The 18,932-nt window shown below is 49.1% G+C and overlaps 1 protein-coding gene across 4 annotated transcripts in view; it reads right to left on the bottom strand.

Moving 5' to 3' along the window:
- The window catches only part of VGLL4 (vestigial like family member 4), a 155,609-nt gene extending 136,751 nt beyond the window's left edge, over positions 1–18,858 (bottom strand). Inside the window, exons 1-2 of one of the 4 annotated variants that reach the window (XM_018066980.1) lie at positions 18,552–18,858; positions 5,204–5,280 (exon numbers count right to left, since the gene is read on the bottom strand). In XM_018066980.1, the coding sequence (XP_017922469.1) occupies positions 5,204–5,267 (64 nt within the window). In that variant the 5' untranslated portion in view covers positions 5,268–5,280; positions 18,552–18,858. Of the gene's footprint in view, positions 1–5,203; positions 5,281–16,966; positions 16,999–17,474; positions 17,584–18,551 lie in introns of those variants that run through there. The other 3 variants (XM_018066984.1, XM_018066981.1, XM_018066982.1) reach the window with 3 other exon arrangements.

Raw genomic sequence — 18,932 nt, forward strand, 5'->3', positions numbered from 1 at the left:
TCATCTCACACCTAGAAGCATCCAGCCCCTCCTGGTTAGAGAGGCAGATCCTGAAGTCCCCGAGGAGTATTACTGGACCAGTGACTCAGTAACTCCCACCTGGGGGAAGGGACCCATGCTGGGGAGGCGACTGTAGAATGCGTACCATCACTGCTTCCCTCCTCTCTCTGGAAATCATGGCCACAGAAAGCCCAGCTCTTGGATACATGGTGTCTCTACAGGTGCTAGGACACAAAGGATGCACGCACAAATGCAGTGAGCAACGCCCGCACCTTAGGCTGCAAAGGATCTGATCGGCGTGCTCCCCAGGGTCTACTGGGCAGTCTCAATGGAGCATGCTTTGGGGGAACAAGAGGGACCTAAACAGGCTTAACCAAAGGGGAGTGACCGCTTTCTTGAGCACTGACTTTAAAAATCAGGAAGAGGACAGCCTTAGGCTACAGCTTCTAAAAGGGCAGTCCGAGTGGGCGTGCCAAGGCCTCCAGGGCTCCCGACCCAGAACAATGTGATGACGTCACCCTGTGCAGCCACACACGGATTCCAGCTCCTCTGCACACCCTTCATGCCCCAGCGGTTAGTCAAAGCTCCCAGGACATAAACGGAGGAGCCAGAAGCAAGTTTATCCAACGAAGGAGATAAAAAACCAAATCATGTTCTTTCACCTACAGGTCCCACCCAGTTCATTTGCAGATCCTCAAGTCAACATAATAAGTCATGACCCAACTTTTACTCAGAGTGAAATGCAAAGAAATACAACAACTCAAGCTATAACTGCAAAAGTGAGGGTAAGAACTGTTTCATGAAGTTGTATGAGTCCGAGGGTCACAAGGTGAAAGCTTTTCTTCTTCCGGGCCGTGGCCAAAATGTTGGAAAAGCCACAGTGTCAGGTGCGGAGAGCAAAGACAAGAGGACAGGAGGCATGGAGAGAAAGAGAAAAGGATGCGGGGCATCCCCAGCAGTCTGGTCACAGGAAGGCACCAGCTATGGCACCAGGATCTACACACACGGTGACCTGACCGGCAGGCAGTGCTGGCCGCCCGGGAGGACAGAAGTCCATCGGAGAAGACAGAGTGTGAGCACAACTTCTCTTTATCGTTAAATCGACAGGTTTCTTTTTTCCCTTTTTAAGGCAAAACAGAACCTGCGCCGTGGTCATGTCCGACTCTTGCCCTCCAGGCTCCTCTGTCCATGGGATTCTCCAGGCAAGAACACTGGAGTGGGTAGCCATTTCCTCCTCCAGGGGACCTTCCCCATCCAGGATCAAACCAGAGTCTCATGTCTCCTGCGTTGCAGATTCTTCACGGCTGAGCCACCAGGGAAGCCCCAGACAGAACCCTGTTTGTTGTTTACTCATTCGGGCGTGCCTGACTCTTTGTGACCCCATGGACTACCGCCTGCCAGGCTCCTTGGTCCATGGGATTCCCCGGGGAAGAATACTGGAGCGGGTTGCCATTTCCTTCTCTGAACAGAATCTATATACATGCAAATGTCCACACATCTGGACATGATAACAAAAAGCCCCCATGATAACAAGAAGCCAGCGCTCCCAGGAATGATTTCCCGGGAAGGATAGTGGTAATTATGCTTCATCAATTAGCGTCCAGTGATCGTCACCACACAAGGAGTCAGTGAATTTCTAGGAGCAGATGCAATAGCAACACTGTGAAAACCACCTTTTTTCCCTACCACTCTCCGTGAGTCACTCACACCAACCTCATTGGTCTCGTTCAGATCATATGAGCCTTCATTAGATGAAACAAAGGTACTGTCCCCGCCACCAGAATCCTCAAAAAGAAAGCTACATGCTCCTTAAAATTATTCCAGCCTGAGGAAGTCAACAGATAAAAGAACTCACAATCAAGACACATAAAAACAAAATTACCAAAAAGAAAACATTCTCTACGTATCACGGTAAAGGGCCATGTCACCGTACAGACATACCCAGGTGCTGTTATTAATATAAACATCAGTGCCTATTTGTCCTGTCCTCAAATTCTCTCCTCAAATTTTGACTCCTAAAAATACGCTTGATAAAAGGTTGAGGTCCCGAGTGGTGCTACTGGTAAAGAAGCCGCCTGCTGGTGCAGGAGATGGAAGAGATGTGAGTTTGATGCCTGCGTCAAGAAGATCCTCTGGAGGAGGAAATGGCAACCCACTCCAGTCTTGCCTGGGAAATCACTGCAGTCCATGGGGTCGCAAAGAGTCGGACACGACTGAGCACACACTATAATTTTAAGCGTGTGCTCCCAGCACCAGTATTAATAATCCCTGCAAAGAGAGATTCTTCAAGTACATGGAAAATTGGCCATCGTGTTGCGCTTTCATTAAGTACCTTCCAGGATTACTCAGGGTGCTGATTCAATCAATGTCTCATGAGCAATGGAAGGATTATTTTAAGTAAGCGTATTCCTTCTAGGCCATCCAGATAAGTAGCTATTGTGTTTCCACAAAACCACCATTTCACTACTGACTATCTCTGCAGTGTTGAGGTATTTAATTCTTCACTGGTAGACATAACGAAGCCTTAAGGCTATCAGGTATCAAGTACTCAGCTCCTAACAGATACTGTTCTCCTCCAAATGCTAAAACAATAGCATCTTCAAAAATGCCCAAGTCTCTGGCTCCCCAGCAGCAAAAGGAAAGAGAACCATTGAGGTCACCCACATGAGCTGGAAACCTGATCTCTAATAGTAGAACATTTTTCTGTTTGCAATAAGACACCCACATCAGATTACATACACAAGACTTTTTTTAAAGTTGAGGAGAATGTGAAGTATAAGAGCAACTTACAACAGAAGCTAAAACAGAATTAGTCTCGGGCAGAGAGCGCTGAATCAGGCTGAACAAGCTCAAATGGGTCTGAAGAAATCCACAGAAAGGGTGTGAACTTAATGCTCAGCTCTGTCTACAAACCACCTGATGTTTCATGTCCTTACACTGCTAGGTAACAGAAAATACAGTGAATTTCTGGTTCTTGGGCTCTGTCCTCTTGTGGGTGAAGTGCAGAGCACCACAGCAAAAGAGTTTCTCAAAAATGCTGCCCACGTTAATAATAATGATTACGGACACCTTTGAACTTTTTTCCCCCCACTTATCTTTAAATGTCAAAAGTGGTCCAGAGATGCTGAAACCATTACAGAGGGGACCCCAGAAACATGCCGGCCTACTGTTAAACCAACTGGAGCCCAGAACAAAGTCTACCCTGTGATCCTTCTGACCTACACAGGCATCCATCCTTCCTCTTAAAGCACTAATACTGTGTTCATCGCAGGAGGAAGGTAAGAACTCCTCTCTCCCTTGGCAGCGTCCTTCAGTTTCTGTGAAAACAGCTCTCCCACACTGTAGGCACCGCGGAAGGCTGGCGTCTATGTCACAAGCACGCCCAGTCTCCCCTGCTGAACATTTTACAGCCTCCAGAGTCAATGCAGAAATCGGTTCATAAGCTCCATGAGAAGGGAATGGCTACCCACTCTAGTGTTCTTGCCTGGAGAATCCCATGGACAGAGGAGCCTGGTGGGCTACAGTCCAGGGGGTCGCAGAGAGTCGGACACGACTAGCAAGTGACGCAAGCTCCATGAAGGCAGGACTGCCCCTGCCCACCCAGAAATGCCCCTTATCCACAAGCACTGCTCACACACAACTGGTCGCTATGCAGGCCTCCAGGCTGAGCGGACGGATCCTGAAGCTGGGCTCCGGGAGGGAACCCGAGAATGTAGCAGAGAAGGACAGGAACTCACCCTCTCTACACTCAGGACACAAAAGCCACTCCGAGGGCATCACTTATTTTTCACATGCACAAACACGATGCTGTTTTACTGATTCGAATTGAACATCACAAAACAGAGAAACTTGAAATATTGTCTTATATTTTTTTAAAAAAAGCTTCTAAATTGGCTATAGTAATGTGTAAAGAAATCTGTAACCAGCTCTTCAAGTCAGTAACACTTTCTGCAATCTTAGTGGCATAAAGGGGTTTTTGCTGCTGTTGTTTCGATAAAAAGTCTACAACCTGAGCTGCCACCGCAGAGTTCAATGTCCTTGGGAATGATGCTTAACATCCCTGAGCTTCAGTTAGTTAGGGAGGGATAATTACAGATGCACATTATGTAAGAGGCTGGGGGGAAAAAAACAAACTTCAACAGCTATTTCATGCAATCACTCATCTAAAGATGGTCATGCGTGAGTGGCGGCGGAGGGGACAACGCTGTAATAACATAAAGGAGTAGATCAGGTCCCACCAGAGGGCCCCACACAGAGCCCGCAGGTCAGGGCAAGGCAGCGGCCCCAGGAGTTGAGGCTACAGCAAGCCTCTACAAACACAGTAGCCCAGGTCATCTTCACAAAGACTTCGGAAGCAGCGCTTGCTATTTCCTGTGACTAGCGAGCGAGCTGAGGTTTAGACAAACAAAAGTCCTAGCAGAGAGTGAAAAAGCAGATCTCACGTCTCAAGGAACCTGCACTCCGGCTGCCAAATTTGTCAAGAACTAACCCGGAGAGTTGCTCCTCCTTCCAGAACTTACCATGTATGAAAGCTCCATCTCAATAAATCTTTTGTTAGTAGCATTTCAGGGCTTAGAAAAAAGAACCCTCGCGATCATTTCTGCAAATATCAACCGTGAACAGTAACATTTAAAAACAAAGCTGCCTGAGGAGGAGCAGGAAAATCACTTTAACACAGTGGCAAGCAACCCTCCAAAATCAGTGTTCTCCCCTCTTCCACCGCACCAGGGCATACCCCCCCCCACCCCAGTAAGTACCCTCTCTCAGCTGTACAGGTGGGATTTGCAAGGCTATTTCCCGTTATACACACACTTCCAATGACAGATGATTCTGGATGAGTCTTCGCATCTCTAGTTCTCTGCTGGTCAATCTGTCTGTTGGCAAACAGTTATTTATCGAAAGTTCTGGAGACACACCGAAGGAGCATCTCTACTCCATGTCCCACTTAAGAGACTCTTTCGGAGGAAAGGACTTCCTGAGGTTAACAGCTGAAGCCCTAGCATCCAAAGATATCATTTACAAGACTGATAGGTTCTGGCTCTTGAAAACAAAAATAAGGACGCCAAGCTGCTATCTCGGAAGAAAACAAGCCAGGTTCACAGCGTACAGCCCCGAAACCATGTGGAGAAACACCTGATGTTACGACGTTGCAGGAGTCGAGGGGGGAGAGGTGCAAAGCTCTTAGAATGGATTCCCGACTTACGCTTTTCGTCATCGGCGTGTACCAGTGATGCGGCCCTTGACAAGACATCCAGTGGGGTCTCCATTCCTGGTTGGAGCCTAGAAGGGAAAAGAAGAATTTAAAAGGAATTCGAAAGACTCTTCTAGAGTTCTGGCAGTTACCCATGATGGTGACTCCTCCATTAAATGCAGATCCCAATGCTGAAGATGAAACTTTTTCTGGCCCGGGATGAAAGCCAACAGACACGGTTTGGGAACAGAGCAAGGGGTTAAATTCCATTCTGTCCACTAAACCAAACCGTGCCAATTCCAGGAAGCAGCTCAAGTCAGGACTAAAAGAAAGGATGTTGTGAATATTCATGCCCATGTTATTTGTGCTTATAAATGTTTACGTGTATGTATAACAGCACGCCTGTCCAGATGTACCCAGTAAAATCACTTCTCAGAACTAAAGCTACTCTATGAGCATAGCATGACACCAGCAACACTTTTGTTGTGGTGGTGGTGGTTGTTGGTTTGTTAGTTTTAACAAAAATTACAACAACTGAATCGCTCTGTTCTTTTGCCTCCTGAGCTAAGAGACTCTACAAAGCTGTGGAGCTTAAAATATGCAATGGATTCATGAAAGCTGTGTGAATTCCACTGGTGAGTTAAATGGCATTTTAAGTCCAATAGGGATCTTTATTCTAAAATGTCATTATTTTGTAGCGATCAATGCCACGTATCATGTTTTTTAATAAAACTTGGATTTTTATTTTTAATTCTGTTTTCTTAAATTACAGCACAGCTATGAAAGCACACACTGAAGAAGACCTGAAGGTGGTGGAAAACCTAAAAAAATTCCTGTTTGAGATTATTTAAAAACACATACACACACATGCATGCACTCACAGTTATTAGGAAAATAGATCCTGTTAGTTCAACTGAGAAAAAATACCTTAAGTGCACCCTTTAGATACACTCAGCATTTATTCAGCCTTCTTCAGCCCTTACTGAGTACCTACTGTGTATGTAGTCATGTTCCAATGTGAGAGTTGGACCGTAAAGAAGGCTGAGCGCCAAAGAATTGATGCTTTCGAACTGTGGTGGTGGAGAAGACTCTTGAGAGTCCCTTGGACAGCAAGGAGATCAAACCAGTCAATCCGAAAGGAAATCAACACTGGAAATTCATTGAAAGGACTGAAGCTGCAGCTCCAATACTCTAGCCACCTGATGCGAAGAACCAACTCATTTGAAAAGACCCTGATGCTGGGAAAGACTGAAGGCAAAAGAAGAGGGCCACAGAGGATTAGATGGTTAGATAGCATCAGTGACTCAACAGATATGAATTTGAGCAAACACTGGGAGATGGTGAAGGACAGGGAAGCCTGACGACTTCTGTCCATGGGGTCCAAAAGAGCCGGACACAGCTTAAAGACTGAACACAACTGTGTATATGCCAGTACTAGAGGGCCTCAGAAAAAACATAAGCTCTTGATCCTGCAATGTGATTTCATTCAATAAACATTACTGACTACGTACCAAGGCAGGAAAAATAAACAGCCCAGCAGCTGGCTTCAAAGAGCTTTCAATTTATACAGTAGACATGTCAACAAGAAATCTAGTTTAAGGCGGTGTTTTTCCCCCAAGTGTTTCACTGGATGTTCATATTTTGTGAGAAAAAGTTTTTTCTATGATAAATAAGTTTGGGAAACACCAGAATAAACCACATCAAGCGATTTCTTTTCCTTCTTGGGCTTCTGATGGGTTGCTGTGCCTTCTGCAGCGGGCAGAGATGGTAGGGACGGCAGTCCTATATACTTGAAATCTCTCAAATTTCACTGGCCCTTCTTTTAACCTGAAACATGTCTAAGGGGATACTCAGGGAAGTCAAGGATTAGGGAGAAATGTGCTAGGTGCCAAAACAGTGCTATTGAAAAAAAAAAAAATCCTGTAGAAATACCAACGAATTTTGAAAGGCTTTGTGGAGAAAACAGAAGGTGAGCTGAGCCTCTGAAGAACGAACGGACAAGTACGGAAGGGAAGGACAGAAGCGGAACGCACTCAAGAACCAGCGCCCAGATCAGTGAGATGAGCAGCGTGGGGCCAGGAAGTGAGCGACGAGGATGGAAACCTGGACTGACGCCACGTCACCGGAGGACAGAGGGCTTTCACGGGATTTGGGCTGGATTTTGTGTCAATGAAGGACCCACTGAAATCTCTGAGCTGAGCAATGAGTTGGCCATTGATGTGCTATTCCAGGAAAGGTATCCTGGTAGCAGCCTATAGTCACAATCTGCAGAACAGGAAGCTGAAGGCAGGGGATGATCTGATGTGATGGGAAGAGTGCAATGAATGGGGCTTCCCTGGTGGCTCAGGTGGTAAAGACTCTGCCTACATTCCAGGAGACTCGGGTTCGATTCCTAGGCCGGGAAGATCCCCCGGAGGAGAAAATGGCAACCTCCTCCAGTCTCAACATGAAAGAGGAGAGTCCAAGAAGGCTCTGAGTGGCAGGGAGGACACGTACATAGTAAATTTCTTCTTTTTCAGAGACAAGGAGGGAGCAAGTAAACTCAGAGGCACTCGAGAGGAAAATGAATGAGACGCACAGTCCCCGTCTTTCTTATACGACCGAAAAGATCACCTTCAGAGTGAAGACTCGGGAACTTGCTCAGAGGTGGAGAAAATGAAAGCTTGGGACAGACTGACAGGAAAAGGCTTGTTGAATGCATGAAAACTCAGTTACTCTGTTCACCCAAGCCAGTTCCCTATTCAGGAAACATGTGGGTTACAAGTCTTTTATTTTGATTAAGTAAATGCTGATAAGCAGTCTATTCTGTAGGTCAGTATTTAGGCTCACAATTCCTAAATTAATTGCTTCAGTAAGCTGAAGGACAACTCTTTCAAAATTCTAAACACCCAAAGATACATATTAACATATGCCTCTTACGCAAAGTATTTGCCCAGAAGCAAAATATCGAGGCATAAAGATACCAAAGGACACATAGAAGTAGGTCCAGAATTCGAGCATGTGGAAGATCACATATTTAAGCTTATTCTTCCCAAGTGATTTAGGTTCAAAGTAGGTAGATAAGAGATTAGGTGCTTTAAAGTTCCCCTATAAAGCACCTGCCATCTGCTGCAATCTTATAAATGCCACCAACTAACTTTTATTGCACAACTATTGAGTTCAGCAGAGTATTTGGGACAGGTCACAGAGGAACAGAAGATATCACGCCTGCTTTTAAGACATTACAACCTTGTTCATGAAGTACATGGGTCAGGGTAACAAAAGGCAAAATATAACAGTAAAATGTGTAGTGTGGGATAAAAGATCAGTGTCAGCTGAAGTGTTTACCCTGTGAACGTGTGTGTGTTTTAAGAAGCCACTTCAAAGGTTTCCTTCCCATCCCTCTCCCTTCGGCAGTCTCTCCTCGCAGACCTCTCCCAGCCACCTGGATCACACGGTCTGAATACTTCCTGAGTGTGAGTACCCTGATCCTTACGTGTACAGTCCTGTTGGACCCACAGCCTGAGGGAAGGCACAGCGGAGGAATGAGAAGCAGGGAGGGAGACGAATCAGCCCGGTCAGGACCGGGAGTCTCACCGGGGAGCAGCAGCAAAGCTTGGGAAGCAAGATGCGGGCGGAGGCCCAGGAGGGAGCCCACGGCTGGCCAGACCGGTTTCCACTCACTGGAGCAGGTAACCAGCGGGCAGTGGTGAGCCCCTGAGCGGGCTGGGGGAGTGGGGTCAGGGATGCTGAGGTTTAGCAGGTGATGGGAGGATGGTGTGACCAGAAGGGGTGCAGTCAGGAGTCAATGGCGGGCCAGGGGGCAGGCTTCAGGGGGAACCAGGTGTGAGATAAGGACAACGGGGGAGATGAGGGCCAAGGACCAGGCGTTATGCAGGCACAGCAGACCTCAGCAAGTAAAGGCGGAAGATAACAGTCAAACAAAACAGACGTCTGAAACTTACATCTCAAACAATATCCGCAGCCCAGGACACCCAGTGAAACAAGTGAGTAACGTGGCAGGGGGGGGAACTATGGCTACAGTATTTGAGAGAGGGTCACACCCCACTGGAAATGAGCATGATGGCACCATGGTGATTGGAGAGGGGACTCTCTGGGGCCAGGGGGTCACTAACCCTGTGAGTCGGCCTGGGCTCGGCCACTTCCCACCTGTGTCACCTGAGAAGTCGCTCTACATCTGTGTCCTCAAAACATACGTGAACAGGGGACTTCCTTGATGGTCCACGGGTTAAGAATCCGCAGTATGACACAGGCGACACCGGTTTGATCCCTGGTCAGACAGCGAAGCCCACGTGCCTTCATTCCTGAACCCAAGTGCCAAGACTAGAGAGTCCGTGTGCGTCAATGAGAGATCCCTCACGACGCAACTAAGACAGATGAAGTCAAATAAACAGTTTGTAAAAGACTGCGTATGTACTGAAAATATATAGATGAACATAATAAACTGCAAATAATGCTAAACGCACCAGGAAAAGGGCACTGGCCACTACTTGAGACAGAGAAGATTTCTCTGGGATGGGAGACCCACAGGATGAGAGCCATTAAGCTTGTGACAGGGAGGCAGGGGACAGGCCAAGCTGACCCTGTGGACACAGGGGGCTGCTGTGACCACGGTGAAGGAGACGGGGGCAATGCAGGACGTTGGCAGGGGCCAGGTCACTCGCCCTCTGCGGGGTGTGACGGAGCTGAGGTCTTATTCCTAGGGAAAAGTCCTTGAACGGTCTGAATGGTTTTAAACAGTGGAGACGAGTCTGGTTTATTTTATATCCTTTATGAACCCATAAATCACCTACGAGCTTTTGCAAAAGATTACGCAGCATCCGGAAAGTTAATCTAAGTACCCACCAGTGAAGTGTTCCCAATTCCGTGACGGGTTTTACAGCATCACGATCACCAAAAACATAATCACTTGAAACACTGACACCCGGAAGACAATAATAACCCCATTAAAGGGAGAGGAACGTCCTTCTATATAAAGACACGGAGTCCATCTGCAAGGGATCTGCTGCCCTGCAACTCTTTTCTGGCCCAGTCCATTCTCGCTTTTTTGTGTGGTTGTTGTCAATTATGAACGTACCTCATCGTGAGGAGAACAAATACTTTGGTGTTTTTTTTCTTTTCCCCAGGCACTGGTATTTTCTCTGCCAGCCCATATTCCTTTTCTGAGACTTCCTTATCCCCAATAATACATTCTTTCAGCTTATTGTGAAGAATTAAGAAAGGGTATCAATGAGGGGCTTCCCACATGGCACAATAGTAAAGAATTCGCCTGCCAATTCAGGAGATGCAGGTTTGATCCCTGGGTCAGGAAGATCCCCTGGAGGAGGGAACAGCAACCCACTCCAGTATTCTTGCCTGGAGATCCCATGGACAGAGAAGCCTACCGGGCTACAGTCCATGGGGTCACAAAGAGTCAAACACGACTGAGCAACTAAGCAGACAGACAGAGGTATCAATGATAAAGCTACTAAACTTTAGGGATATTCAGTGCTGACGAAAAGCTCAGCTCTAAATGTGAACACCATTATTCTGGGTTTCCACCAAGGAATCTTTTTTTTTTTCAGACCCACAAGAGGACATGAACCCCACTGTGGGAATAGAATTATGGGGTGTATTAGTTGTTTTTGTTTTCAGGCACGGGAACAAGATATGTCATGGAAATCTTCCAAGGAGATTTCCAGGGTAAAACAATCCAGCCCAGGCTTGGCTCACTGCATGGCTCCTCCAGGGGCAGTGGCCCAACTACAGTCTAATACAGGGAAGAGTGCGAGTCTCAGCTTCCTGGTGGCTGGGTCAGTAAGGCATCTGCCTGCAACACATGAGGCCTGAGTTCGATCCCGAGGCTGGGAAGATGCCCTAGAGAAGAAAATGGCAACCCACTCCAGTATTCCTGCATGGGAAATCCCGGGGACAGAGGAGCCTCGGGGGTCCATGGGGTCGTAAGAGTCGGACATGACTTGGCGACTACACCATCACCACCATGAGTCTCACCTAAAGGTGGAAACTGGTGAAGGTGGGGAGAGGCTCAGTCAAATCCCCCTGATGTTCCTGCCACGCCATCACTTGGCCAAAACCCTGAAACCGGAAGACATCACTCTCCTGGGACCCTGATGGCACATCTAGCTCCCAGATGCACACTCTTCAGTATCCCAAATCCCTGCTGGCCTTGTCCCATCCTCACTCCATCAGGACCACTTCCTGAGGTCATCGAGCTCGACCTCAGCTCATAACCACACCGTAGGCCAAGCCTACAGCATGAGGGATCTCACCACGGCAGTGGGTGTGCGGCCCCTGGGGCCCTGCAGAAGTCAGAGGCTTTCACTGGGTGTCTCCTTGTCTGGTAAACACTGTATAGAGACTGCAGGAAAGGTAACGTGAACCCGCTGCCCGAGCAGCAACCTACGCCGAAGGCTTGGCAACCTACGCCGAAGGCGGATCACTCTGAGGTCGATGCGGCTGGCCGTGCAGCTCAGTGAGGCTGACTGAAATGAAACTTCAGACCGAATCGCCACCAGATTCCAGTGACCACACGCAGGCAGAGCTTCAGGCACATCAAGCCCATGTGAATTCACCTCCTGGCTGTTTTTCCACCACAGTGTGTCCAGCTGGGGCCCCAGTAACTTCGGGCAACACATGTATTCTTTCTGTTAACATTCAATTCACAGATCTGTGCCTCTGTCCTTCTTGCTAGAAACCTCTCTCATTCGTGTAACACTGTTTCCTTCTTGCGCTTTACCATCTGTTAAATTAGTGGAACAGGGACTTCAGCATCAGAAAACCTAAGTCTACGCCCTACATTTCAATACGTTTACTTACTCAGCCTACAATGTTCCATACTTCAAATGCCTAACGCCAATTGCGGGGGTCATTTAACCTCTCTGGACCCACCTTTGCTCACCTAAAGAAAACTTAACAAGGCTGCCTACTTCATAAGGTCACAAACTTGGCAGGTGGGTTAAATGATACAAGATAACTGAAAATGCCCACTGAATGGAATTAAATGATAACAATGTAACTGAAAATGCCCAGTGAATGGAATTAAATGATACAACCTCATAACTCATAAAATGCCCAGTAAAGGCAAGTGAGCACTATCTTGGCACTGTCACAGATGACACCTCACAGCAGCTGTGCTTTTCACGACACAGTCACATACATTACCTGCTTCTCACCGTGAGTTGGCCAAATAGATTATAGCTTTCTACAGATGAAAATCCAAGGTGCTGAGAATGTAAGCTGACTTCCTAAAGAAACTAACTCTAAAATCCAAGTCTCCTGAATCACCATCCAATGCTTTTGCTACTAATTCTTCAGCTAATTTTCATCAAGACCTTTTGGAGAGAAAGCAGTGGCTTAGCTTAAGTTATCTGACAAAACACACAATCAAAACCAGAAATAAAGAATACCTTCCGGCAAGCCTTCTAGTCCTGTGCTCTTTCCCCCATACCTTGAGATGTATACGAGGGAACCATCTGATAATTTCTGGAGAAAGCAAAGGAAGGCAAGCCCTCCCCTCCTGGGAACACGAAAACCAGAATGTATTTCACTTCCTCTGAAAGAGAGAAGCAGAGTCCAATGAACCATAACCAAGGCAGGTAAGAAGATTCTCGCACCAAGTCGGCCGGGCAGAGTGGGGCAGATGACCCTGGCAGCAATGCCAAAGGATTCTTGGGACTCCAGCTGCACAGGAATTAACATAAGCCCCGAGGACTTCAAACTCCAAGAACAGGTTCAGTATCAGGAAGGTCGGTTTCCACTTAGTCATGCTCAACACAACCTGCTATTAAACTACAAGGGATAACTCTGAAGGTTCAGTAAATGATATCTGAAAAATTTCACATTGCTGTTTGTAGTTCTTACGTTAAATTGTATGCCACACTCCCAAACAGAAAGCCAGTCTTTATTCATAATACTCTTTCAATGGTCATATTTCCAAAGACAGAGTATAAATAGATGGATCCTTTGCTTGTCCAGCTTCTCTTATCGGGACGTGTTCTGGGCCTGAGTTACGGACCTGTCTTCTTGAAATGTACACATCTACAATGTGAGAAGGACTTGTCTCGCTTCCCCTTGTATCCAGTTCCTTACTTCTACACAGAATGATTTCTGAAAATTCATTTGACGGTCACATGTCTGAAATATAAACAATACTTCTATGAGTTCTATGCTTATTTCCAGGGAATTAAAAACATATTTGTTTAAGGCCCCTAGGATGGCTTCTTTTGGGCTTCCCTGCTGGCTCAGAGGGTAAAGCATCTGCCTGCAATGCAGGGGACCTGGGTTCGATCCCTGGGTCAGGAAGATCCCCTGGAGAAGGAAATGGCAACCCACCTGAGTACTCTGGCCTGGAAAATCCCAAGGACAGACAAGCCTGGTAGAGTACAGTCCATGGGATCACACGAGTCAGACACGACTGAGCGACTTAACTTCACTTATAGATTCTTTCAGGGGATTATTAACCGCCAGCATGAGCCCCAGGATGAGAAACAGCTCTGTTGGTGCTGCTCCCCTTGTTCTAGAAAACTAAGTTAGTACAGGTGCGTATACCTCCTGTAGGGCTTTAACGTGCCCCCTCCCTCACCCCGTGAACACTCAATAGGGCAGGTCCATAGGCTAGGCGGCCTTAAATGGCTTTCTCCCCATGTGGGACATCTCAGGAATCAGGAACCAGGATCAGGTGCCTGCCGTCAACTCAGTTCTGTCTCCTGATCATCCATACCTCCCATCACATCATCAACAAAGCCAGCTGGGCTGAATCACAGGTACCACTCTGGATGGAAATCTCTGCATGAGCACTCAACTCAACCAACTGTTCTGATACTAAAGTGGTCCGAGGCTTGAGTCTATGGGCACCCTCAGCAACGCCCCTTCCCCACCCTGGGGGTGGGGTGTGATATTTCGTCATCTTGATGATTCTGGTGACAAACTGCCCAACAATAACTAAAATCCTTAGCTACTGTAATACATTTTGGCATCAGTGTCAGCCGTGCAAACACATGGACAGTATGAAAGCGACCATGTGCCTGACGAGGGCCACCTATATAGACTTACAGCTGCAAAACCAAACTCAGGTTATCGTGTATTTCACACCCTTTGGGTGAAGCTGCTCAATACCAGCGCAAAATTCTTACTGCTGGCTGAAGTTCACCCAGCTCCACAAAATACTCACTGGAAGATGCCTGTATGGGAGGGCCCACACTAACCCCACCGTGTCCAAGGAGGGAAAATGAAATTTCAAATCTGGACTTTTTGAGTAAACTACCAATTACAACGATTTTCAACATGGTTGTCAAATAAAACCAGGGATTATCTTTCCTTTTGTCATATTTAGGCTACTGTGGACCTATTTTCGACAACTCGGCTTTCTTGTCACTTGTTTTCCTAGGATACTGAGAATCTCCTATTCAGAAGTACTAACAGGTCCTCTTAGAGATCTGTCACCCCCAGGAATGAGTGACGTGACCTACATTATAGCCCAAGTTGGCAAACTTCCCACGATACCCAGGTCGAGCTCCCCACTGCGCCAAAATTTCCACTCCCCGCCTATCAGCAGCCTAGAAAAGTCTTCTGACCCATAACACGTTGCATCACTAGGAAGGCCTTTCCTTATCTGCATCATTAAATATGGTCAGTTCTCATCATTTGCCATCAACATGTTCTGTAAAGCCTCTGAGAACTGTTAAGTTAGTGAATGCTGAACCCCTGTGCCTAGGATGAAACTGCCTCAAGTACTGATTTCGGGCTGCAAATCAATTTTACTAAGGAGACAAAGTCACAAATACAGAAATCCACGAATAATGAGAATCAACTGTATCCAGTTATCAGGCCTCAAGATACCTGCAAACACGGTATCTCAGATTCTTCTGATTTCAGCACCACCTGCAAACACGCCTTCCTTCCCTACCATGCCAGTTTGTATTATTAAAATTTGGCAGTTTGATTTCTAAGTTGTTGGGTTTTTAATCTGCTTTACTATGGACAGATCCTAAATGGCTAGAGACTGATCAGTCGTATCCCCTTTTCTCTTAAGCTCCCACATATAGACTTGACTAACTTCAGAGAGGCTCCCTAAAAGAATCACAAATGTGCCTCCGTCAACATACCTGGCAGAAATTTAACACCCCCCCCAAAAAAAAAACCCACAAAACAACACTCTTTCATCAGGTTCTCATAGCTGCAACAGCTTGTCTAACACAATCAAGGAACAGACAACTTGGTATGTTAACGCTACCACACAGTGTCATGATTTTAGTTACATTAGCATTTTCCCAGTGTATCTAACTTTTACCTCCTAAACTTACGGCGACTCATTTTTAGTCATACTCAAGGCTGGAAGGCAGCTTTTATTATGAGTATTTTACTTACGATTTAATTAAGGCAAACTGAAAGTAGCAGAGCAAAATTATGGAGGAGAGACACCTGGAACAAACACAAAGTAAAATCTTCCTTAGGATTTGTTTTGGCAACCACCAGAGGATGATGACAAGGCCGGCTCCCTAAGGAGTGAAAAGGAATTTCCCACTATGGAGCTCTTACCAAACAGACCATTAGAAAGGGACAGTGCTCATTCCAAAGTTTTGTAAGACAGGTTAAAATCTTTACAAGGTAGAGTGGCAGTTCTACATCAGCAGGGAGAAGTTGCAACAACGGTGTTTATGAAGCTCTTTGAAATCTTCAAAGACTTTTATAAATAGCGTAACACAAAATATTTTTCAAAGCACACTCTTCCCTGTAATTCCTGAAACTCTGATGGATCAGAACAGATTTTATCACGCTCTTACAGAGGAAAATAAAGCACAAACTGTTAACTAGCAGGAAATTTTTCTGGTCCCAAAACTGAGTAGGTGACAAGGATAAGACTTGAATTCAAGTCTCCAGAAGTACGCCTGGGGGAGTTGTTTTTACTACAGCATTCACAGTTTTGGAATGCAGTTCATGGTTATTTATAGCAGAATTATCTTCTTAATTGTATTGTGTTTTGGTCAACATAAAAATTAGTTTGCATTCTCTTCCAAACGGAAAGCAAAGGCTGGCTGCCCAGAAGTGTGAGAAAACAGTGGCAAGGGAAATCAGCCTGGGATTAAACCACTGCCAAAGTCAAAGAACAAATTGAGGGGTTTACATCATTTCTGCTAGGAGGGAGATGACTTTTCAGCCAGATGCAACAGGAAACACACACACACACAACTGTCCAGAATGCAGACAACAAACTTCTAAGCATTTCCTAACCCATTGTTTAAATGAGAGCACTGAGACTGACAGACAGACGATAGCTAACTTGTTCTAAGAACACGCCCCACCCTAGGACAGCCTCGAGACGCTGACCCCTCAGCGCTCTTTAAACGACCCACGCTGCTCCCCGCAGGCTCATGCGCAGACTTCATCAGCTCCAAGCAGGAAACAATGAACATTACAAGTCTGTGGACTCTGACGCTAGAGAAGAGTTAAAGTTTCTGGTATGCTAAAATGGAACGCAAAACTGACCTTCCAATACTAACAGAAGTAACACTTGTTGCCTTTGTCTTTGAATGTTCAGAGGAAACAGATGCGAGCCTTCGTTTTCATCAAAGTAGGCTTGAGTTTGAAAAAAGTCAAACTACAGGAGACAGTACCTTTCGAATACAGGGGGCAACCAGCTGCTCGCAGAAACTAGAAGACCCGCCTCCGCCCCCGCCCCCCAGGCTCCTGGTTCTTATTAACCGCAGAGAAGGAAATACAACTAGCAAACACACAGCACAAATGATCAAAGTGAAACCGATTGAAAAAAAAAATCACCTGGTTTAAACAGACGAACAGTTGCCGTTAGCGTGAGTGAAAACTAATAGCCCCAGCAAGTACTGTCATCCTAACCTATTTAAAGGTCTCCAAGTGATGAATAAAAGGAGACTTTACACAAAACAAAAACAGAAAAGACCTTTGCTTTGCGGCGAGGCCTGCATTCGCTGCAGGAAAAGTGTGCCGTCTTGTTTTGGGGAGGGGGCAGGAAGTACCCAGAGAGGAAGAGCCGCTCCCGGCTGCCCAGCTCTGCGATCCCGCCCCACAGCCGTCCTTAGCCGCCGGCCACGACCATGGGGCTGCAGGGCGCCGGCCGCCGCCTCGCCGCCGACTCCCAAGACACCTTCCACTCCAGACGCTAGAGCTCTCCCTCCGGGAGGCTCGAAGCCCCCCGCAAGAACAAACCGCCTCGTCCTTCCAGGAGGACGCCCCCGTCCCGCTCCAAGTCAGCCCACCCCTGAGCTCCCCGCAGGCCAGCCCTCACCCGGCCGGGTTCTCCCGCACTCACCGCCGGGCGGCTCCCTGCGCGCCCACCTCGGGCCAGCCAGGCCCCGCTGGGGGCAGAGGCAGGGGCGCGACCGCGGGGCGCACGGGGCCGGGCGCACTCCGCGGGTGCGCCCACGCGCAGGCGCCTTCGCGCCCGCGCTCCGCACAGACCCCCGCCGCTCCGCACACCCACACGCACACGCGGGCGGCGCGCGCCTAGAGCCGGCTCGGCAGCGGACGCGAGCGCGGGAGCGCGAGGAATCCCTGGAATGAGGCGCCGCCCGCCCTCGGCCGGGCTCCGCCGGGCTCCACCGGGCCCGCCAAGGCCACGCCCCCGGGCCCGCCCCCAGCGCCCGGCAGGTGGGGCGCCGGCCCAGGTGAGCCGGCCGGGAGGCGGGGGCGGGGCCTGGCGCGCCCGGAGAGCTTCTCTCCCCTCCCCCCTCCGCCGCGCGCCCGGAGGCAGCTCGCGCCTCCCGCGCGGGCGCCCACGCGCACGGGCGGCCAACGTCCGCCGGGGGCCGGGGCGGCGCTCGACCTCGGGGAGCGCGTGGAGCCGGCGCGCCGCGCGCGCTGGGTACCAGCCCCCGACACACACCGGACTCCAAAGGCCCAGGGAGCGGGAACGCAGAAGACCCTCCCGTGCGCGCCCAGGTGCCCGCCACTGCGGGCCGGCAGCCCCCACACACGCACACAGTAGGGTCTCCCACCTGCGGGGTCTCCCACCGCAGTCGTGACCATGACGACCACACTGGAGGCCGAGTCCGTACCCTCCGCCCCTTAACTTCCCAGGCGCACGATCGCCATGCATCCGGCGAGGGTCTGCGGACTCGAGCAGGATCTGAGGCACCTCCGCCGCCCTCGGCTCCAGACCCGCGCGCGCCCCCGCCTCTCGCGCCGACCGGCTCGCCGAGCTGCCCGCGCGCAAGGGCGCCCGGGGGTGGGCGTCCACGCCGGCACAGCCGCCCGAGCGCCGCGCACGCCGGCGCCTCGTGGGCTCCGCGCTCCACCGGCCGCCGACCTGGGGCGCTGCCTCGCCGGCTCGTTACCCGCACACACACACCCAGCCGCTCAGCCCGGACGGGCCGGCCGCCGCGCGTACCTGAAGGGACAGGTCGCCCTTGCTTGGGGAGGCGTGTGCTCAGGTGCTCCGGCGATCAGAACGGCCGCTGCAGTCCAGGGCTCTCAGACGCCGCTCCCATTACAGCATGTTACACCGCACACTCCACACACACACTCACACAACACCCCGGGCGCACGGCAGCGTCTTTCCTCCCCCTCCCGCGCCCGGAGGAGGAAGTCCTAGAAAATGAAAACAGTGTGGAAGGGAGGGAACCGAGGAGGAAGGCAGAGAGATCCGAGGCCGAGCCCCCTCCGGCCGCTCACGCCCCAGTGTTTGCTGTGTTTGGCAAACTCCCCGGAGTCCTCCACCGGGTCGGCTCCGGAACGTGCCGGGGGAGGGGCGGGGAGGAGGAGGAGGTGA

This window comes from Capra hircus, chromosome 22, assembly GCF_001704415.2.
Source record: "Capra hircus breed San Clemente chromosome 22, ASM170441v1, whole genome shotgun sequence".
Classification (NCBI taxonomy): domain Eukaryota; kingdom Metazoa; phylum Chordata; class Mammalia; order Artiodactyla; family Bovidae; genus Capra; species Capra hircus.